This window comes from Corythoichthys intestinalis, chromosome 18 (genome assembly GCF_030265065.1).
Source record: "Corythoichthys intestinalis isolate RoL2023-P3 chromosome 18, ASM3026506v1, whole genome shotgun sequence".
Classification (NCBI taxonomy): domain Eukaryota; kingdom Metazoa; phylum Chordata; class Actinopteri; order Syngnathiformes; family Syngnathidae; genus Corythoichthys; species Corythoichthys intestinalis.
Genome location: NC_080412.1, coordinates 43,945,803 through 43,968,205, shown reverse-complemented (window position 1 = coordinate 43,968,205; position 22,403 = coordinate 43,945,803). Strand labels below are relative to the sequence as shown.

General features: G+C 40.3%; 1 protein-coding gene across 8 annotated transcripts in view; it reads left to right on the top strand.

Moving 5' to 3' along the window:
• The window catches only part of thoc2 (THO complex 2), a 44,377-nt gene that overhangs the window by 9,146 nt on the left and 12,828 nt on the right, over nucleotides 1-22,403 (top strand). For 6 of the 8 annotated variants that reach the window (XM_057821748.1, XM_057821747.1, XM_057821746.1 and 3 more), the window contains exons 10-32: nucleotides 2,136-2,291; nucleotides 2,448-2,620; nucleotides 2,690-2,885; nucleotides 2,953-2,991; nucleotides 3,069-3,199; nucleotides 3,275-3,376; nucleotides 4,742-4,826; nucleotides 4,902-4,995; nucleotides 5,076-5,156; nucleotides 5,261-5,357; nucleotides 9,060-9,177; nucleotides 9,267-9,446; nucleotides 9,520-9,684; nucleotides 9,757-10,032; nucleotides 11,616-11,757; nucleotides 11,844-12,001; nucleotides 13,541-13,669; nucleotides 16,035-16,166; nucleotides 16,255-16,439; nucleotides 19,100-19,275; nucleotides 19,369-19,468; nucleotides 19,657-20,039; nucleotides 21,397-21,455. In XM_057821748.1, coding sequence (XP_057677731.1) covers nucleotides 2,136-2,291; nucleotides 2,448-2,620; nucleotides 2,690-2,885; nucleotides 2,953-2,991; nucleotides 3,069-3,199; nucleotides 3,275-3,376; nucleotides 4,742-4,826; nucleotides 4,902-4,995; nucleotides 5,076-5,156; nucleotides 5,261-5,357; nucleotides 9,060-9,177; nucleotides 9,267-9,446; nucleotides 9,520-9,684; nucleotides 9,757-10,032; nucleotides 11,616-11,757; nucleotides 11,844-12,001; nucleotides 13,541-13,669; nucleotides 16,035-16,166; nucleotides 16,255-16,439; nucleotides 19,100-19,275; nucleotides 19,369-19,468; nucleotides 19,657-20,039; nucleotides 21,397-21,455 — 3,357 coding nt within the window. Of the gene's footprint in view, nucleotides 1-2,135; nucleotides 2,292-2,447; nucleotides 2,621-2,689; nucleotides 2,886-2,952; nucleotides 2,992-3,068; nucleotides 3,200-3,274; nucleotides 3,377-4,741; nucleotides 4,827-4,901; nucleotides 4,996-5,075; nucleotides 5,157-5,260; nucleotides 5,358-9,059; nucleotides 9,178-9,266; nucleotides 9,447-9,519; nucleotides 9,685-9,756; nucleotides 10,033-11,615; nucleotides 11,758-11,843; nucleotides 12,002-13,540; nucleotides 13,670-16,034; nucleotides 16,167-16,254; nucleotides 16,440-19,099; nucleotides 19,276-19,368; nucleotides 19,469-19,656; nucleotides 20,040-21,396; nucleotides 22,378-22,403 lie in introns of all 8 variants that reach the window. The other 2 variants (XR_009061386.1, XR_009061387.1) reach the window with 1 other exon arrangement.

The following is a 22,403-nucleotide window of genomic DNA, read 5'->3' as shown; positions in this document are numbered from 1 at the left end:
GCGCACTTCGAATGAAAGCGGCGAATACTTACTATTTTGGTTTTTATTTTCATTGCTTCAAAATACTTTTTGCATGTGTTTCCCTCTCATATTTTGAGCATTGCGTTTTCTTGTGGTCGCATTAAAGCAAATTGTTGATCTGTTGACCATATCAGTCATGTAGCGTGTTTAGACCACTCTTATTTGATATTACTACATTTAAGTATTTTCCTAAGGCATCTTTAGAATATTCTGTCTGTATGCATCTAAACGCAACAAGCTGAAAGCGCACGGTAGTACTTTGGGTTTCAAATTTGCCTCTTGTAGACATTTCGCCGGTGTGGCACATTTTGGCAGAACACCGGTTTTGTCCTACTTTCGTCCCGTCTTTCCTGTTCATTTTGCTTTTGCTGCTCGTTTTGTGAAATATCGACAGTGCTGTCATGCTCATTAATGTTCCTCTCGCGTTCAAATTGAAAGGGCTGAACAGATAACATGTTTATGTCGCTAGAGTCATACTTTGGAAGCCCGGCAGCGTAACCCAGTGACGTCACCGCCCTGCGACGGCAATGGCGACCTACTGGTTAAAGTGATTTTATAAATTGTATAAAAACAAATACATCAAGAGGGGTTTAATACAATTATTTCAACTCATAATGTTTATCTTTGAAGAACTACAAGTCTTTCTATCCATGGTTCCCTTTAAATCTGATCTGGGCCACATTTTTCCTGGATGTGGTGGCAGTCTCACGTGTCTCAAACCGGAATTCGGGCGACTGCTGATGACGTTAATTTGGATTGCTTAGCTACGGGTGTGACATGTCTATTATTGTCCTACGCATGCGTAGGAGACCAATAGCGTAGTACTCTACCAAGAGCGTAGTACTCTGAACGGGCTTGCAAAAAGAGCAATTTGACAAAAAAAGGATTTGTGCATTAAAACCTGCTGTATACCGTATTTTTCGGACTATAAGTTGCAGGTTTTTTTTCATAGTTTGGCTGGGGGTGCGACTTATACTCGGCGACTTATATGTGAAATTATTAACACGTTATGATATCATTTTGTTATTTTGGTGGTTTGGAGTGACACTGATGGTTTGGTAAACTTGTTAGCATGTTCTTTATGCTATAGTTATCTGAATAACTCTTAATAGCTACGGCCACGTTCGCATCCTGCCTTTGGCAAAGTGTGTTCAATTGTATTATTGACTTTTTTTATATTCAAATGCATGCTTTTAGTTTGTGGCATTTTCACGCCCACGTGGGGGTGCATTTGCACTTGTTTACGTGCAGAAGAGCACTCAGACGCCAGAAGAAGACCGACAGCTATGTAGCTCTGAGTGGGCGAGTTAGCGAGAGAGAAGCACGGCTGCGAACCTACGTTCATTGTTTATGCTTGTAAAATATCTCTACAGTGGCAACGCCTGTGTGTATCGTCTTTTCTGTTGTTGTTGTTGTGTGTTTTCCACCCGCGATTGGACACTTAGAGCCAGTTGTTGTGTGGTTGTTTGAACGATGTGCTAGTGCTAGCGAATGCATGCTAACCGTTTTTGTCATTGCTGTAAAAGCACCTAATTATCATTTATTTACGTTGATGCGAACCTGTTTGGTATCGAGGACGAAATTGATTCAGCAAATTATACGGACGTCCAGAATCGTCATTTGGGAGTTTAGCCCGCTGAATAGCCAGGACCGAGCCGTAGCGTCCTGGTGAGGACAGTATATTCGCATTTCGTTGTTCATGCACTGTACACTGTACACTTATTCAGCATGTTGTTCTCTATTGTATTTTTATATTAAAGTGCCTTTCAAGATGACATGTCTGTTCTATGTGTTGGATTTTATCAAGTAAATTTCCCCCAAAAATGCGACTTATACTCCAGTGCGACTTATGTTTTTTTTCTCTTCGTTGGGAATTTTATGGCTGGTGCGACTTATACTCAGTTGCAACTTGTAGTCCGAAAAATACGGTAACCCTAGTCTTAGTGAATTGTATTTAGTGTAAACATTTGAATTGGACTAATCCAGTTTATTAGAATTTAAAAAAACAAACATTCATGGTACCGGTATTGTTGGCTCAGTAATCAGGTTCTTTATCAATTCTTAGAATAAGTTAAGTCATCAGCAACGTCTTCTTTTTGCCTCTATCATTCCAGCTTTTGCCACTTGATGCCGCCATTGTTGAGGAACACAAACTCGTCATTTCCGAGGCCAAACAGATCGCTCGCAAGCTAGTCATGGTTGTGGTGCCTTCAGACAAAAGTGAAGACAAAGAAAAAGAGAAAGAAAAGGAGGAAGACAAGATTGAGCAGGTACTTTGTTTGGTTTATAGACCAAAACGTGAGTAGTTTTTTGTAGGTTACACATCATTACGTTTAATCAAATGTTTTTTTTTTTTTTTTTAATTTGTCAAATTGTGGAATATCAAAGTCCTATAATGACATTCCCAACTCTGTGTTCTGCCATAGCCACCAGACAACCAGAAGCTCGGTTTGCTGGAGGCACTTCTCAGGATTGGTGACTGGCACCATGCACAGAGCATTATGGACCAGATGCCTCCCTTCTATGCTACTTCTCATAAATTCATCGCATTAGCACTCTGTCAGCTGCTCCACCTGACTGTGGAGCCTCTTTACCGAGGGTATGATTTGACTTTCGGTTAGACTGACGCGACAACGTTTATGCTAGTTTTTTTTTTTTCCCCTCACAGGGCCGGCCTTCCAAAAGGTGCACGGGGACGCGTGATGCATCCGCTGCAGAACAAGCGCGCTCCGAAACCGGCAGAGAGCTTTGAAGACTTGCGGAGGGAAACATTCAGCATGCTAGGCTACTTGGGGCCTCACCTTGCCCACGACGCCATTCTCTTCGCCAAGATCGTGAGACTCGGCAAGGCGTTCATGAAAGAGGTACACCATCGCGTCGCTGTGTATGCACTTGAACCTCGTATTTACGTGCGTATCCTTTGTTTCATAGTACCAGAGCAACGAGAACTTGGATAACAAAGACAAGATGGTCAGTGTAAAAATGATCTTCTAATTTCTACATTATGATTAAACGACAGTCCTTTGATTTTCACGGTTTGGTCCCAGGAAGTACTGTTGAGTTGTTTCCTGAGCATTGCAGACCAGGTGCTTCTCCCGTCCCTCTCGCTGATGGAGTGTAACGCGTGCATGTCTGAGGAGCTATGGGGTTTCTTTAAGCTCTTTCCCTACCATCACAGGTAGGACATACATACACACATTACTTGCATAAGGTGTCAGTAAACTGAGCATTTTTTGAAAATCTTTTTCTTCAGGTACCGCCTGTATGGACAGTGGAAAAATGAAACCTATTCCAGCCATCCCTTACTAGTAAAAGTCAAAGCAAACACTGTGGAAGGGGCCAGATATATCATGAAGTAAGTCCTTTTTTAATTGTTACAGCTTACATCCACATTTTTCTTTTTGCACAAGATTTCTTGTCCATTTATATGAATAAACAGTGGTACCATTTTCCTCAAAGTCCTGTTTTATACAGAGTTGTCCCAATCACATATTTTTGTACCGGAGTCAGATTCATCTTATTTTGAGGATCTGCCGATAGCAAGTACTAATCTGATACAGTGGTACCTCGACATACGATCGCTTCGACACACGTTCTTTTCGACATACAAATTAAAATTTTACTAGCCATTTGTTTCTACATCCGAAGACATGCTCGAAATACAACGACATGACAGCGCTGCAGACGAATGCACGGCAGATTTTGTGGTGTGAGAAATCAACACAGGTCTCAAAAAGGTTGGTACAGTTGGTGAAACAAGGAGAAAGGTGACGCTTACCTTTGAAATGAAAATGCAAATTATAGAAAATTATGAGCGTGGGGTGCGCATCTGTGAACTGGCTCAACAATACATGTCCACGGTCCTCCGACGACCACCGTTTGCCAGTGTAAGTCAAGTTGATAATTATTATTGTGGTAACATCGCCAAAGAAATAGCCATGTTCGTCAGGTTTTTATCATTAATTTCAGAATGTATCCAAAACAAAAAGTCTATTGTACGCAGCAGTTGACGGTGTTCTCAAGAAAACTTTAAAAGTGAAAGTTTTATCTCTACCGCATCGACTTCTCTTTATTTTGTTATGTGTAATTGCCATTTGTAATAACACCAGCAGTATTTATTAAGGATTTACTGTAGGTTTTTGGGCTGTGGAACGAATTAATGGAATTATAATGTATTCCTATGGGAAAATCCTGCTCGACATACGACCATTTCGACTTACAAGCAAGGCCCTGGAACGAATTAACTTCGTATGTAGTGGTACCACTGTACTTTGGCAACGACATACGACCATTTTGACTTACAAACAAGGCCCTGGAACGAATTAACTTCGCAAATAATGATTATTTCAACTCATTAGTCATAATTTAAAAAAATCATACATTACCAAAATATACAGTGCTGTGCAAAAGTTTTAGGCAGGACACCTGCCTAAAACTTTTGCACAGTACTGTATATATTTTTTTTAAATTATTCATTGGGATCATAGAAGCTTCCACTTGGGGAAAATATATGCATACAGTATATCCTGTATATACATAATATAATAAAAATATACAGTACTGTGCAAAAATTTTAGGCAGGTGTCCTGCCTAAAACTTTTGCACAGTACTGTATTTCAACAATATTCTTGCCCATCTGTTTGTAGCCATAAAAAAAAAAATCCCCCAAATTTTTTGAACTGTTTATTTAAACACTGCTGAAATGATTTTCTTCTTCCAGGCGGTTGACCAAAGAGAATGTGAAACAATCCGGAAGGCAAATTGGCAAACTAAGCCACAGTAACCCCACCATCCTTTTTGATTATGTAAGTGAATTTTGTCCATTTGTGTATGTTTGTTTTAATAGACTTTGTTGTGACCTGAATCTCTGTGCTTATCAGATGCTATCACAGATCCAGTGGTATGACAACCTAATTGGTCCAGTGGTGGATTCCTTGAAGTACCTCACATCCCTCAATTACGATGTCTTAGCCTGTATCCTACATTGTTCAACTAAAAAATGTGCATATAATGTCATTGCTTGGCTAATTAAAACTCTTAACCCCAATGTTCAGATTGTATCATTGAAGCTCTGGCCAATCCTGAGAAAGAGAAGATGAAGCATGACGACACCACAATCTCATCCTGGCTGCAAAGTAGGCTTTAATAGAAATGTTTGCTGTCCCTATACTTAACCTAATTGAAGAGAAACTATTTGAAATTTGAGTGCCTAACACTTGTGTTCCATTTGTCAAATAAGGCCTGGCAAGTCTGTGTGGAGCTGTGTTTAGGAAATATCCAATCGAATTGGCTGGCCTTCTTCAATATGTCACCAATCAGCTAAAAGCAGGAAAAAGGTGAGTTTCCTTTACCAGGGTTTATACGGGTCATTAAAATGCATTATGTCAAAATGCAGGCCTTAAAGTGCATGTGACACGAAAAAGCATGTTTATTTCATAATACACGCGGTATTTTATGCCCCTGAATGATATGGACCGCTTGGATGTGTGTGGAAGCGATCGCTATTTTTATTTAGTTTTTTTGAATCCCGCGCCATGAAAATGAGTGACCTCCGGCTTTAGTCTTGCATTGAGGAGGAGGACGCTGTGACGTGTACGGTAGAAGACGTCCTCTTCACGCTACAGTGTACTGTTGTGTATGAGGACGAAGGATTGAGCTGATTTTGCGGATTAATACGTTTATTTTTCGCATCACGCCAGCCAAATGGCTGCAGAAAAATCTTGCTGTATGAGGGAGAGGCGTATGCGCCTTTTTGGAGTTTCAAAAGGTTCCCATTCACCGTGGATATTTACTGTGGGACCATTGGACTTACGAGGAAGTGAGTAAACATCTTGTTTTGTATTATGTCAAATACGAATACAGCGATTACAAAGTAAACACTACAATCTTTTTTTAAATAAAGGACTACTTACGTTTGATCATTGATAGGCATGTAAAAAGCCCTCCTCATGCACATTAGCAGCACGTTAGCTGCACAACAACAGCAGCCGCCCTCCTCCGGGGAACGAACTGTAAATTGCTCTCCGCCGGGCTGTTTGCGAAGACAATCGACAACCCAGTCGTCATGTCAAATAATTGAGGCTAGTTATGTGTGATTTTCCGCTTCGAAGACTTTGAAACATCACTCGGTTCGGGTTAGCATGTCGGCTAGCTGTCACGCCTTTTGGTTTGTTTACATTCTCCGAAGCCGGTAAAGGGAAATGACATATGTCCGATTTAGGTGTCCTAAAATATCGTTCGGGAGGTGCGACAGTAAAGGTGAAGTCGACAGTTTTGACCATTATGGAGTAATTTTGCCATGTCGTCCTGAATAAATCCATTTTTATGATTTCATATTCCATTTAGCACAAGACTGTTATTTGTCATGACCATGCCATTTATATAGCTATTGGGGAAAAATACTTGGATAAAAAGAATATCCTGTAAAAATATTGGAGTAGAGAGACTGAAACAATGACATTTTGCGGCTCTCTTCGTCGCGTTTTCCTCGTTCTGAATAATTCCCCCTCAGTGGGCTGAATAGTAAAACCGATGAGCCCAGTCTACCGCTGACGTCATCCACCTGTTGGGGACGCTAAAGCCCTATAATGGTAGGCTTGGCTAACCGGCAGATTAAAAGACTAATTTCTTGTCATCTGCGCTTTGCTAAATTGTTGTATATAGTCGAATCGTCTCAAAATATGATTCTAATTCACATAATAATGCCATTTAAGACTTTTTTTTTCTCATGTCGTATGCTCTTTAAAAAGCATTCAGCTAAATGTTCGAGGCATTAAAAAATATGTAAACTTGACAGTTAAAAAAAAAACTTGTTTACATAATCGAGTTGTCCGATATTATCAGGTAGTTGATCATATCGGCCAATAAAAGCATTTTAAAATGGTATCGGATAATATCGACATTGGGATTTCATTATCGGTTTTTGGGCCAATATGTTTGTGGTCTTCAAAGTGAATTTTGAAGCCTTCTGCCTTTGTACAAGGGCTGATCACAGCTTAGCGCAGCAGTTATGCTTATTGACCATTAGATTTCTCCAAACTAAGATTCTAGGGATTTGTTATGGGAGCAGACCATTTGCATTATGGTGCAAAAATTCAATGAACATTAAATTAAAATAATGAATTATAAACTCATTACATACCTCATTCACTGTACTGAAGCTGTGTCCCTTTGTAATTTTGAGCCAGAGGCCCTGTGTGAGCCATATGTGATATGGCTAGAGGTGGGAATATTAGGTCACCTCACGATTCAGAGGCTACGATTCGATTATAAATCGATTATTAATGCCCCCCAGCTATTAGCTGCTTTTAATGTTTCGTACATTAGTCACAAAAATAGTACAAAAATCCTCTCAGGCTTAAATAAACTGTTTCACTATCAAGTTAGCAGTTCAAAACAGTAAATAAAACACTCAAGTCCCCATTCTGTATCAGCAGCTTTAAACTACATTCAATTAATTTAATGTGGTGAATCAATCATTAAAGTTGTTAAAATTGCTCCCGTTATTACCTAATTTTCCATTCTGTCTACTTTCGACATGTGAAAGTTTTAAAACTGTTTCATCATTTAAAGTTGGATACAAGTCAAGGTTTTGCCGATTTAAAAGTATTTTAGATAGTTAATTAGGTTCGCTCGGAAGGTTCGCTACAACAGAGCCTTCCTAAGAAGTCTACTTCTTTAAGATGGTGTCTGTTTACTAACGCTGGCGAGTCTGTCATTTCACATCTAGTTTCCTATACAAGTGATATCTACCGTAGCATTATGTGGGCATAGTTTTTAGCAAATGGGCATTGTTTTTTGAGGCTGTCGGCGGTTTTTTATCTAGCGACATGCGTTGTGGTGGATGTTTAATCTCGGTCCGTTCCTCATTGTGTCCCGAAGACTGTGCCGTCTGTGTTTTAGTTCTGCTTTACTTAGCATATTTAAATAATCGGAATATGGATGTTTGTGAATTGTTTTATAATCTTCAGCAGCCGAATCGCAATCATGTAAGAATCGGAAATTTCACACACCATTAGATATGTCAGTGCCTTATTGGTACTTTGCACTTGGACTTGAGCCAAAACTGATGTTTGCACAATTTTGATATTAACAACATGGAAGAAGTGTTGCAATATAGGCACTTCAGTTTAAGTTGTTCGCTTATTTTTCACAAAATGTTTATTGGAAAACCTCAAAGTTGTTACATTTATCGTTATTAAAGTATCCAGCGGGGAGTAATAGAACAATTAGCCATAACATGTTAAGTCCACAACCGCATTGATATCGCTATTGGATTTTTGGTGTTGGACAATATTGGGATATTGGTTAGAAAGTCATTGGACAACTAAACCTACAATTTACAGTGGTATGAAAAGGTACCTGAACCTTTTAGAATTTCCCACATTATTGCATAAAATCCCCATCAAATGTGATCTTTGTCAAAATCGCACAGATATAAAAACAGTGCTTAAACTAAAACCACCCAAACATTTATAGGTTTTTCATATTTTAATGAGGATAGCATGCAAACAATGACACAAGGGGGAAGAACAAGTACGTGAACCCCTTGCCGAAGGAGACTTAAAGAGCAACTGAAACCCATTTTTACCAAACAATTTAAGTCACAAAATATCAAATGTGAAGGTTCACTTACTTATTTTTTCCCCCTTCTGTCATTGTTTACATACTGTGCTAATTAAAATATGAAAACCTATAAATGTTTGGGTGGTTTTAGTTAAAGTAGACACCGTTTTTTCATCTGTGTGATTTCGACAAAATTCAGATCACATTTGAAGGTGATTTTATGCCGAAATGTGATAAATTCCAAAAGGTTCCGATACTTTTTCATACCACTGAATGTGTGTGAAACTATCTGTAGTTGGGCATGGGCATGAAATTTCAAAGTGGCGTTAAAGAGCATAAAATGGGATTTGCTGAAACCTGTAGAAACTATGTTAACGTCCAAACCAGACGTGGCATGGAACATGTTCCCATAATTCGCAGTTGCGACGGATTTGCGGACATTTTATGAACATTGTTGTCATTCCTCATTGCAGTTTTGACCTACTGATCCTCAAGGAAGTGGTACAGAAAATGGCCGGAATTGAGGTCACGGATGATATGACGTTGGAGCAGCTTGAAGCAATGACAGGAGGGGAACAACTCAAAGCTGAGGTATGGACAGTGGTTAAGTTTCCTTATATGCATCGGTTTGCATTTGACTTGGAGATACAATCATCATGGTTGTGGCACTCTGTCCACAGGGTGGCTATTTTGGTCAGATTCGGAACACTAAAAAGTCATCGCAGCGTCTCAAGGATGCGCTTCTTGATCATGAACTAGCCCTACCACTTTGTGTACTCATGGTCCAGCAACGAAATGGTGTGGTTTTTCTAGAAAGTGGAGAGAAAGATCTCAAACTAGTTGGTCACCTGTATGACCAGGTATGTATTCTGCAGATGTATAACTCTACATTATATGTTAATAAGATACTCATGACATGACTATTTCCTGCAGTGTCATGACACGCTAGTGCAATTTGGTGGCTTCCTGGCCTCCAACCTCAGCACCGAGGACTACATCAAGCGCGTTCCTCCCATTGATGTACTTTGTAACCAATTCCACACCCCGCACGACGCTGCCTTTTTCCTTTCCCGGCCAATGTACGCCCATCAAATCTCGGTAAGTGGGCGTCCTTGGCACGCGGGGGAGTTCATGTTCATCGAATCTAATCTGCTGACCGTCTTCTTTCAGTCAAAGTACGACGAGCTGAAGAAAGCAGAGAAAGGTAACCGGCAGCAGCAGAAGGTGCAGAAATATGTGGCGGCGTGCGAACAAGTGATGACGCCGGTGCACGAAGCGGTGATGTCCCTTCACCCAGGCAGAGTTTGGGAAGACCTCCGGCCTCAATTCTACGCCACCTTCTGGTCTCTTACCATGTATGACCTAGCTGTGCCTCACGCGGCCTACGAGCGAGAGGTCAACAAGCTCAAGGCTCAGATAAAGGCCATTGATGAGAACCCTGAAATAGTGAGTGTATTAAATTCATTCATTCATTCATTCATTTTCCATGCCGCTTATTAAATTGACTAATCAAATTAATGTACAACTATTTTGATAGTCAATTTATTATTTGGAGACAGTGTTGACCCGAAAATTGTCTGAATGCTCCTGTTTTTAAAAGCAACACTAAACTAGGTAACTTTTATAAAATATTTTCATAACATTTGTGGTAAGGGTTAGGCAGATGGCAGAGCAACAGAAGAGACAAAAGGTTTTGTCTGAGGAGGAGGAAAAAAAGGGAGGCTACCGGTGTTCGGCCATTCCTTACTACACGGCGAAGCGTGCTATACAATGCTCAGTGCGCTTGCGCAAGCATCCACACGCATGCGCACATCGGTTAGAAGCGGCGAATACTCAGTATTTTTGTTTTTATTTAGTTCCCACAACTGGATTCATTACCATATTAGTATTAATCTATCACACACCCGCTGGAAACAAAAATGTTTTATCCATCTGCAGGCGACCGGACAATTGATTGATGATTTTATTACACTGTGCGGTTGTGCGCTGGACCTCATGGGGAAATGCTGTCTTTCATAAGGCTAAACCTTTGACCTTTTGCTTTTGTCCACCAGCTTCGCCAAAATCGACCAAAACTGAAAAGTTACCAAGTGTTGCTTCAATAGTCAGTATTCACTATAATCACAATATTCAATTTAAAAATTACCGTCATTTCTGGACTATAAAGCGCACCTGATTATAAGCCGCAACGGCCAAATTTCACAAAATTTTAGAAATCCACAAATATGCCGTACCTGACTATAAGCCGCAGGTGTCCATATCTTAACATTGGATATTTACATAGATGTTAACTAAATATTTCATTGATCAAAAATATATTTATTAACCAGATAAACACGCATCAACATGCATTGTCTGAATGCTTAAAAACTAACTTTAAAAACCAGGTCACTACGTTTGAACGATATTTGCCTTCTAAACTTGAAGTGGATGAAATCCTCCTAAAAGCGGCTAACGGCTAGCGCTAACCCTTATATAGTAGCATGGCTGTAGCATACCATGACAAAAAAAGTCCTCCGAGTGACAGTTGAAAACAGCTAATTGACGCTAGCATCGCATTCTCTTGTCGTAGCAAATAGTGGATGTCCATCCATTTAAAGAGAAATTTGTTCTTTTGTAGCAGCATATAGTATCAGATGGAGCCAAATTCATATATAAAATCCTGAGTTTTTAAGTAAGCATGACGAGCTTCTGGCAAGCTTTATTGGTGCTAGTGTAGTGGCTAAGAGCTATGTCGTGGCAAAATTTAGAAAGCCATTCTTTTAAAATATGTCAAATCATCCAGTTTTTTTTCATTTAACAAGAAAATATGAAGCTCGCTTGTCAAACAATTAAAAAAAAAAAAAAAAAAAAAAACATGAATAAGCCGCTTCCTTTTAAAAGCCGCATGGTAGAAATGGCAAGAAAAAGAAAAGTAGTGGCTTATAGTCCGAAAAATACAGTAATGATGTGATGTGGGCATCTATTGCAAACTATTGACGCCTTATTGGGCATAAAGCATGTGTGTTTTGTTTTGCCTCCCCCTGCAGCCCATAAATAAGAAAAAGAAAGAAAAGGAGCGCTGCACTGCTCTGCAGGAAAAACTGCAGGAGGAGGAGAAAAAGCAGCTGGAGCACGTCCAAAGGGTTCTCCATCGTCTCAAACTGGAGAAGGACAAATGGTTGATGACCAGTAAGTATTCTGTAATGAAACACAGTCTCTTGATATTCTGACATTATCATCGTGGTGATATAATAATACAACTTATTAATCGACAGAATCTACCAAGAATGAGACCATAACAAAGTTTCTGCAGCTCTGTCTGTTCCCTCGCTGCACTTTCTCCTCCATCGACGCTGTTTACTGTGCCCGTTTCGTGGAGCTGGTTCACCAGCAAATGACGCCCAACTTTTGCACGCTTCTGTGCTACGACAGGGTAAGATGGATTTATACTGCGCTCCAGACACGACATGAATCAAAACAAAAAAAAAACTCGTTCACGCGCTCAAATTTTTTATGTGAACGAGTTTGTACTTCGTGCGCACTATGTATTTATTTTAGGGATGTCCCGATCGCATATTTTTGCTTCCGAGTCACCTAATTTTAAGAATATGTCGATACCAAGTCCCGATCCGATACGGAAGAAAGTTTTTTTTTCCCTAAACGTTACTGTCCTACCATGCCCCTTTCGTAATGTGAATTATTTATAAAGAAGAATTAAGTAGAAAAAAAAAAATTTTTTTTTAATTATTAAATTTATTAGGATCATGGAAGCTTCCACTTGGGGAAAATATATTCATACAGTATATCCTGTATATACATAATATAATAAAAATATACAGTACTGTACTTTTCTTTATTAACAAGCTAAACAATAATTGACACATTTATGCCTTTGACCGTAGAGCCACCAAGCTTCTCTGGCAAGATCAAAGCTATAAACCTGTCAATCATTGTTAACTTTAAGTACCAAACGCAAGCTGCACTGGACAGTTTGGCTGCACTGCTTAGCAGTAGGGGGTGTGGTGCTGTACAAGCATGAAGCAGAAAAACAAATATTTAAAAAAAAAATTAAAACCCCGATCCTTTGCAGCTGATTCTGATCCTCTGAAAAATGGTGCAATCGGCCCGATTTCCGATCACGTGACCAGATCGGGACATCCCTAATTAATTTCATGTGCACGAAATTGTTGCGGCGAGCTCACGAAGTACCGTAATTTTCAGACGATAAGACGCTACTTTTTTCCTTTATTTTGAAACCTGCGATTTATATACCAGTGCGGGTTATTTGATAATTTGTTTGGGTTAATAGGTAACACTTTATTTAACAGTGGCGCCATAAGACCGTCATTATTATGACATGACACTATCATGGGCATTACTGAATGCCTATGTAAGATGTCATTAAGTGTCATCCGTCAAAGTATGTCAACAACTCCATTTATGTGCAGCTTTTACATCCATTCAAAAGTGAGATAATTTACCGCACAACACTAAATGACATCTGTTATAAGCATTCATTAATGCTCATGACAGTGTCATAATTGTCTAATGACAGTCTTATGGCCCCACTGCTAAAGTGTTACCGAATACCATAACTAGCGATTAATGAAACAACTGGTTAGGTAACTGAATAAATAATTAGCACAGAACATGAATTTTGATTGTTTTTTACATCTGTAGAGCTGCAATGCATACTAGGAGGCATGTTGGACAACAACAGTGTTGACAGCAGGTGGCAGCAGAGGTTCACTTTTTTTAACTTGAATTTTAGCGCATGCACGAGTTAATTTTTTTTCATTCATGTAATGTGTGATGCTCCATACAATCAAGCTCTGTTATGTGTCTCTTTGAAAACAAGAGCATTTACAACATGTATCCCCCAATTACCTAATGCAATGGAGTTTGGTTATCTAACCAGATGCTATATATATATATATATATCTATATATAATTTTTTTTTATTGCTCTGTAGGTTTTCTCAGCCATCATTTACACTGTGGCCAGCTGTACGGAGAACGAGTCACACAGATATGGCCGCTTCCTCTGCTGCATGCTGGAGACGGTGACCCGCTGGCACAGCGACCGTGCTGTCTATGAGAAGGTATCTTTATGAACTCATTGGCGCTGAACAGTGTTTTTATTGGTTGCTGTTTTAATTTTTGTCTTGTCTTTAGAAGACGAAAATACTTATTAGTGTCATATTTTAGTCATTTCAAAATGTCTTCATCTAGTTTTAGTTGACGAAATCTCAAACAAATTTCGTTTAGTCAGAAGTTACTCAAAATGTTTTAGTCTGTAAAATTCAAAAGTTTTAGTCCAAAAACAAAGGTTTCCAACGATTTTGAATGTACATACAGACAAGCATATATTGTAGCATCTGCAAGGACAACTGCAACTTGGTGATGATAATACACACTCAGCAGGAAAAGCAGTATATTATGTTCAATTAAACCTACCTAGATGCCACAAACTGTATATAAAAATTTTTTTGCCCCAGCGTTTAACACTGGGAAGACTGGGTTTTTTTGGGCTATGCTTAGAATCTAGCACCAGAGCCACTTGGCGAACACATTCCAAGGTGACAACTCTGCTGCCTGCTATTAGCCTCCTATAGGCGACTATAAAGAGTGTCCAATAAATGCCATTTTGCCAAATATTGACTAGAAAAGCCATGTGGCTCTGCTTTAGACTGGCCAGAGTTTTGAGGACGCTCGCCATTCTGAAGCTAATGCTAACGTGAACTGAAATGCTACGCTAACGCGACATGTTACATTTAGCATCCGACAATGACTCAGCACTAGGGGTGTAACGGTACACAAAAATCTCAGTACGGTATGTACCTCGGATTTGAGCTCACGGTTTGGTACATTTTCGGTACAATAAGAAAGCAAAATATAAATGTGCTAGTTGTTAATTACACACTTTTGTGCTTTCAACAATAGGAACATTAGCCTATACAAAGCTAGAATTCTGCTCAAAAAGTAACGGGTACTTAAAGATAATTCAACAACAATTTGCCTTTCAGACACCGTGTATTGGTCAGCCTTCTTTCTGAAAGAAGAAAAAAGTCCTGTGCTAAAGAGAAAAGCAATCCCAATGACAGATTTTAACATGTATTTTACAAATGAAATGCCTCAATGAAACGTTTTTTTTTTCTTATGAACGGTTTTCAAAAGCTTTGTTGGTGGATTTTCTCAAGTTAAAGCACCACACAGAAATTAATAAATTTAATTGTGTAAGCAGGATGTGTGTATTATTCTTATTATTTAATTATAGGTGTTTTAACTCATTTCAATTTATTTTATTTAAACGGGCTATTATTTGTTTTACTATGTGTTTATATTTTACAAATGTGATGTAGTATTCATTTGTATTATATATTTTATGTTGTATAACTTTAGTTCCTATGTGAATATTAGTTCCTACTTGTTTTGTTGTGGTAGGAGGGTTTTGTATTGAACACGGGGCCGTGTTGGTTATTATTATAGCAGAGAAGACAGCAGTAAATCAACAAAAACAAGTCAACTGTACCCCAATCTACCACTCAAGAGATCTGATGGACTCAAAAAGTAGGTTACGATTGCATATTAGTTTGAAAATCGACCGGATCCACCGTATTTTTACACGAGTGACTTCCGGCCCGATCCTAGCTACAGATAGCAGTATTGACGCAGGAGGGCCGTGTCTCGCGTCAAATAATAAACGCTGCCGTTCTTTTTGCGTGCGTTGCGTTGAGCCGCTTCTGGAACACGTCTACACGCGGCCGCACTGCAACTGGTGTGTATTAGCTGATTGACTCTAACGCCCGCATTTCACCGCGTTCTCGCGGCGGCCACGTTCTCGCGCCGTTGACGTTTCTGGTTTATACTGTCTTACCGTGTTGGTCCTCATTATAGTAGAGAAGATGGCGTAAATATAATCTACACAAAGAAACTGTAACCCGATCAACTCACAGCCTCGAAATGTAAGGGTTACATTACGTCAGAAACTCGTTCGGTACGCGTCCGCTCCGAACCGAGCACCACGTACCAAAACAGTTCAATACTATTACATGTACCGTTACACCCTTACTCAGCACAGACCTTTAAAGGCTATAACAGCATTGCATATTCTCCTTTTCCGTTTCCAAACAAGCAAGATTGAGACACATCCTAAACTCCGGTGAGGAGAGTGAGGGAGCGGTGCACCACATGAGTGACACAACCCAAACACTGCCATGATGCAAGCTGGAATACCATATGAAAATTTCACACATTGTGAACATATTACAGAAACTATGTTGCATTTTCGTTTCGTTGTCGTCCCATCATACGAAAACTGACATTCGTCTCTTTGTTTTAATCTTCCAAGTCACGTTTTTAGCTCATCGAAGTATTTTGGTTAACTTCACTGTTGAGAAAAACAACACTGGGGCTGAAACATGATCATTCACTGTCAATTTTTTTTGTTTTAATTGTGTGATCCAGGAGTGCGGCAATTATCCCGGCTTTCTCACTATCTTGCGAGCGTCAGGCTTCGATGGAGGCCAACAAGCGAATCCGCTCGATTATGAGAACTTCAGGCACGTGGTGCACAAATGGCATTACATGTTGACAAAAGTAAGCCACTTCGAATTTTCCGTATAGTACCAGAGGTTCTGTTGAACATACATCCTCTAAACTATAAGCATATCTCTGTTTCATCCAGGCTTCAGTTCACTGCCTGGAAACGGGAGATTACACCCACATCCGAAACATCCTCATTGTTCTCATCAAAATCCTGCCGTGTTATCCCAAGGTTTTAAATCTTGGCCAAGCGTTGGAGTACCGTGTCCACAAGATCTGCCTTAAGGAGAAGGAGAAGAGGCCAGACCTCTATGCCTTAGCCATGGGGTAACATAGCATTGTGTGCAGTTTAGCGCTCTGTGGAGCTTTAAGATTAAGTAACATGGGGTTTAGTCCTGGGATGCTGTTCAATCGGGTAATGACATAACACAATTAGTCTTAAACTTGCAACAATGTTGCATACATTATCTCATTGTCATATTATAAATCTGTCTGTGCGGCTTTAGTGGGGGACATGGTTGTCAAACTTGGTGGGAGATTGCATATTGGCCAGGGGAAAAATGAGTTGAACCTTTTTTTTTTTAGGTGATTGGTCAACAAATGGCTTCAAAAATAGTTTAAAAAATTGAAATTAATCAGACACAAAGAATTGTTTCTGTACCGACCACCTGGCGTCGCCATGGGTACGGGAACCAACTGGTCCTCATTGAGTGAAAGAACTTCATATTGTAGATAAATTGTTAATACAAAAAGAAGTGGCCTCAAATTGACCAAAATTGAGAAAAATATGGCTTGCCAAAGAAAATTAACATGGTAACAAATTTGCAGGGGATTAGCGACCCTCTCAACGTGAATTCTGTTGGTGCTTTTCATACATTCTTTAATCATTTGTGTGTGTGAGACGGGGGAGTGGGGGAGGACTGACGTGGACAAGCTAGTATTGACTAATCCGTGTAGAGATTTGTGTACGTTACCCTCTAGTGGTTGGCCACCATTAGTGGGGTGTTTACCAGAGATGTCCCGAGCGATCATGCCATTTTTCAGAAAATCTGCTGAAAGGGATTAGGTTTTTAATGTTTCTCTGTATCATGCGTGTAAAGCCTTCACTCTCCCTCCTGCTGTTTTTCTTGCTCACGAGTGCAGCTAGCGTTGAGTGACAGCTTTCAAGCTTTGATTTTGCCAGAGAAGCCTGGGAGCGCTATACTTTAAAGAGGCCGCATGTTTAGCAAGGTCACCAATGATTGACACATCGTTGAGCTTGTTAAGTGTGTAAGTGCAGCAGCGTGAGCGGATTTAAGTGGACTTACTCAATGAGTATTTTTTTATACCTTATTCTTGTTTAAAAATTCAGTGGGAGAGTAACATTTTTTAAACTTTTTTTTTTTTTGGACATAGATTTTTTTTGTTATAGGATCGGGACTCTTAATCGGCAGACTCTCAAAATCCGGTGACTCGGGTGCAAAAATATGCAATCTAGACATCCTGAGCGTTTACACACCTATAGCAGCCCAGCGTCAGTCGATTTAAATCAATCAATGTCCAAACTTGTCCTCAAGGGCCGCTGTGGATCCTGGTTTTTGTTCTTACCAATCGAGCACAGACAGTCTTACCCAGTGTTTTTCAACCAGTGTGCCGCAGCACACTAGTGTGCCGTAAGAGATCGTCAGGTGTGCTGCGAGAAGTTATCCAATATCGCTTTTTCTTTTCTTTTTTTTTTTTTTTTTACATCGTTGGGCGACGTTGTAGTAGGAAAGAAGTAATAGACAGAACCGTGGAAGGTTGCGGTCGTGTGCAGATGAGCAAGTTATTGCTCGTGTTGCGTTCAAGAACTGCTCATATTTCCAGCCATCAGCCACCTTGCTGTCCGCGACAATGTTGACCCCAGCACGTCTACTGTACATCATTTGACTGGAGTCGTCAAGTATCAATATACATGAAAGTGTCCTTTCCATTTCATCCATAAGTGAGACCGTCAATCCCTCCCCCTGTTTTATTCCAACACATTGCAAGGTGGCTGATAGCCAGAAATCCGAGCAGTTCTTGAACGTGACACGAGCAGTAGCATTTGCTGTCGTTTCAAAACAAGTCGATTTGACTATTTTGTTCGCCTCCATGAAAACACAGAAAAACGGGCAGCATTTTTGAGAAACACTACAAAGGTAAATGAGAAAGCCCTCAAAACCTTGTTGCTAAACCCAAAAAAGACAATACTACCTGCCTGCAAAGCCATTGTCAACGAGATGCTTGGCCCTGATGCGGTTAAAGACATTGCTAAAGTCCCCTTGTCTGATTATTCTGAGCTTTTCAAGCCTTACTGCTCTAAAAAAATAAAAACAGAGAAAGACAAAGAGCTGTTGACGAAGATTCCTGCCAACAAATTGGCTTTGTGTTCATCCATACAGGCTCAAGTTTCACACTGAGCAAGTATAAATATTGAGAAATTATTTTATAATTAAATATTGAAAGTAATTTTGGAACATTTTATAAATATTGAAAAATTATTTTAAAATATAGAAAGTAATTTTGGAACATTTTTGGTTTGTGGTGTACTGCGAGATTTTTTCCAATGTAAAAATGTGCCGTGACAAGGAAAAGGTTGAATAACACTGGTCCAACCAATGAAGTTTCTTCTAAAACAAGCAGCGCCTGACTGCAATCAACTGTTTACATTTGTAAGACCACATTGGTAAAAAGTTGTCGTCTTGTTTTGGAATGAAATCCAGCAGCACTGCGGCACTATGTAGAATAGTTTGGACCCCCGATTTAAATAGTCACGTTAGCTGCAGTTGGCGGCACACCTCGGTAATGGTGGCGGCTTACTTCCGGTCGTCTTGCTAGGATTAGTCGACGAGAAAGCGTAAACTGCAAATGATACTCGCACTAATGAAGGGCTGTCGCTGCGCCAGAACAACTATTCTAATGAAACAGATGTTCTGCTCTGCTTTTTTTTTTTGTCTTCCATGTGAAACCTTTTATAAATCTTCCAGCTATTCAGGTCGGTTAAAAAGCCAGAAGTTGCGCATGGTCCCTGAGAACGAGTTTCACCATAAAGAGCCACCAGCACGCAATGTCACTTCCACCAGTCAGCAGAACGGTCCGGGCAACACGGGCAAGCCTGCCGCAGCCATGATGAAAGGAGACGATGTTTTTTCAGAAGATGCTGGTGAGTGACTGAAAGTTGGCTGACAAATAAGAGCAATGCTTTAAAGTGCACTGGAATAGTGAAGTCAAAACACTCTGAATTATTTGCCTGCAGATCGGGGCAAGGACAAATCTCAGACTACAAAGATAGTAAACAAAGCCAACAGTGCAGCCGCTAAAGTGACCGCCAGTAATGGGAATGGTGCTCTTAACAGGTGAGGAGATGAAAGTTTAAAAAAAAAAAAAAAAAATGGAAAAATGTCCTATTGATTGTGCATTGGGAAGTTAACACAAACAGTGGAGCAATACGTGTGGACAATCATAAAATAAACAATGAAAAGTGATAAGGCATTCTATTTCAAATAGGGAAAAAATACTTTAAAAAAATCTTTTCTCTTTGCAGCACCAAAATCATAAAAGAGCGAGACGACAAAGAAAAGAGTGGCAAGGAGAAAAAAGAGAAAAAGGAAAAGACAGCCGGCAGTACTCCTGACACAAAAGCCGAGGCCCGCCGAGAAAAGCTGAGAGAAGAGAGAGCTGGCAAGGATGAGCGGGCGCTACGCGAGGGTAAGGAGAAGACGCCCAAGGCGGAACGAGACAAAGTCAAGCCCGAGGAGAAGAATAAAGATGACAAGGCCAAAGCGGGCAACGGGGAGTCCGTGGAGCCTTCCAGGGAGCGCGATGCCATCAAGGAGTTGAAGAACAAGGAGAAAGCAGAGAGGAGCGCTGTGGCCGTCTCGCGCAAGTCACCAGTTCCCAGATCAGATTCAGCTGAAACAGAGAGGGGTATGGAACTTCTTACACTTGGCAATTCCACTAGCAAATTCATTCATTTAATTGTCCAATGGCGTACCGCAAACAACACGTCACTTTTGCTCATGAATATTCACGACGTTAGCAATTGTTGCTAGGCGGGTCAACCTCCCGTTTGTCCCTTATAGTAAATGAATGGAAATAGTGTACTAAAGAGATGTTTGCGGGGCTAAACCTTAAAAAAAAAAAAAAAAAAAAAAAAAAGAGGGTGTTTTGAGTTATTCAACACCAGAAGTTCCAGAGAATCCTGGTACTCCTATTAGTCACAAGCAATGGCCGATATGGCCTCTCCCTCGGAAAACCCAGCGGTGGTCAAAATGACCCATGTGCTTTTGAATTGGCAAGTTGCTATCCGACAGATAACGCCCGTTCATATGGACAACTAGGCATACATTAAGTTCAGACACAATGGCCACAATTCATGCTCCATGCCCCTGATTCAGTCCTTCTAAACTATAGACACAATTCGTCCTTTACATTCAAATTGCAGTTCTAAAACGCTTTTTTTTTTCTCTTCAAAATATACACATTTGGGCCATTTTTTCTGTCGTTGTGTGTAGAGTATAGGAGTAGTGAGTTAAAAAATGTGTAAAAAGTGTCAAACTTCATAAATAAATGTAATTAAATAAATGTAGCTTGACTTGAATTGATCCAAACTATTACATGGATAATTCACCCGTGATGTGTTTCCCTCCGTTTGGGCCACATACCAATACACTGTGTCTAGTGGTTGCATTTACATATGAACGGTTGCTTTCTGTCGGACAACGACTTGCTAATTCAATAGCACTTGGGTCATTTTGGCCACCTCTGGGTTTTTTTCAGGAGAGGCCAAATCGGCCATTGCTTGGGAACATTAGGATTATTTGTCTTGGGAAAGGCCGAGTCAGCCCCTGCTGGGTTTTCTAGTGTTAACTGGTTCATTCCGACTCACGCTGAAATCCGGGTTACATCGCCAGCGCAGGAACGGAACTGGTTCGTAAACCGGGGACTACCTGTATTTTTTCAAAAATTGTTATTTTTAGTTTTATTCAATTTTTTTTAGATTTAAATATTGCTACATTTGGCCCCTGAGAGCAGGTTTCAGACTCCTGTCCTGCATAAATAAAAACATTGAAGAGGAAAAATAATCACAATTCGTGCGTGAAAGGTTAATAAAAACAGTGAATATTCTCCGATTGCTGTCTTAGTGATTTCTAGATGAGCTGATAAGTCTGTGACTAGTCGCCAAAATCTCAAATTATCGATTGCAGCAGCCCTCATTTCAAATGTCTTGCGAAATTAATCCCACGACCTAAAAGTTTTTAATTGACCTGTTTCCTCCTTTCAGATCACAAAAGACGAAAGCTCGACAGTCACTCTTCTCCATCCCACTCCTCGTCTGTTAAGGTTAGTATGGCTTGAGGAAGGCTGTGCCATTACTTCTCTATCTGCCGGAGCGTTCCCTGCCGTTGCACATTCCAGCCCGCCCGACTCCCCTGAAGACCAGCGAGGAAAAATCATATAACCTATACGCAGGCTGCTCGGCGTCTGGAAAGCCCCACCGAATCCATGAGCGATGGAAAAGCATTCCGTGGACATTGGCAGAATATTTTTTGCAGAATTGAGAAAAAAACTTCTCAAGGACTTAGCAACGAAAATGTAAATATTGAATATTTTTTATAGTAAATATTTATCTATTTTCATACTAATGAAAAGCGGTCAGTGTGCCTTTGGAAGAAATGCATTTTTGTACGCATTTCTTTGTATCTGGTGGAGTTTTTTATTTTTGGGGAAACTTTTTTTTTTCCCCCTATCATCTTTTTGTACCTAATGAGGAATATGGCTCGTCTGTTCATTTTTTTCCTCCCCAAACCAAGAGTTTGCAACGTCTTTTTAAATTTTATGTGAGCTGAGAAGATTTTGTGATTCCTGCGATGAAAGCATATTGCATCCCTCCGCCCTCGTCGTTGCCAAATCCAGCAGAGAGTGGGATGTATTTCTGCTGACGGAGTGCCTGATCAATCCTCCCCCGTATGCAAGCTGCGAGTCATTTGGTCTTCCCGACCTCCGCCGCCCCGACAACCGCATCAGCAGCCACGCCACCTCCCGGCAAGCGTTCCGCGAAGCCGCCGGCAGCTGAGATCGACAGAGATGATGAATGTCACGGTCTTGAAGGGGCCTCTGGAAAATAAGCCTGCCTCTTCAACAAAGACAGGGCTGCAGCCGTGAGGAAACATCGGGAGCTTTGCCCAATCTGCTGGGAGCTTGTAATAGGTCTATATTTAACCTTCCAGCAGAGAAATAGGCTCCCTGTGTCATATCCTGAACTGTAAGTGACAGCCACAGTTATCTCTG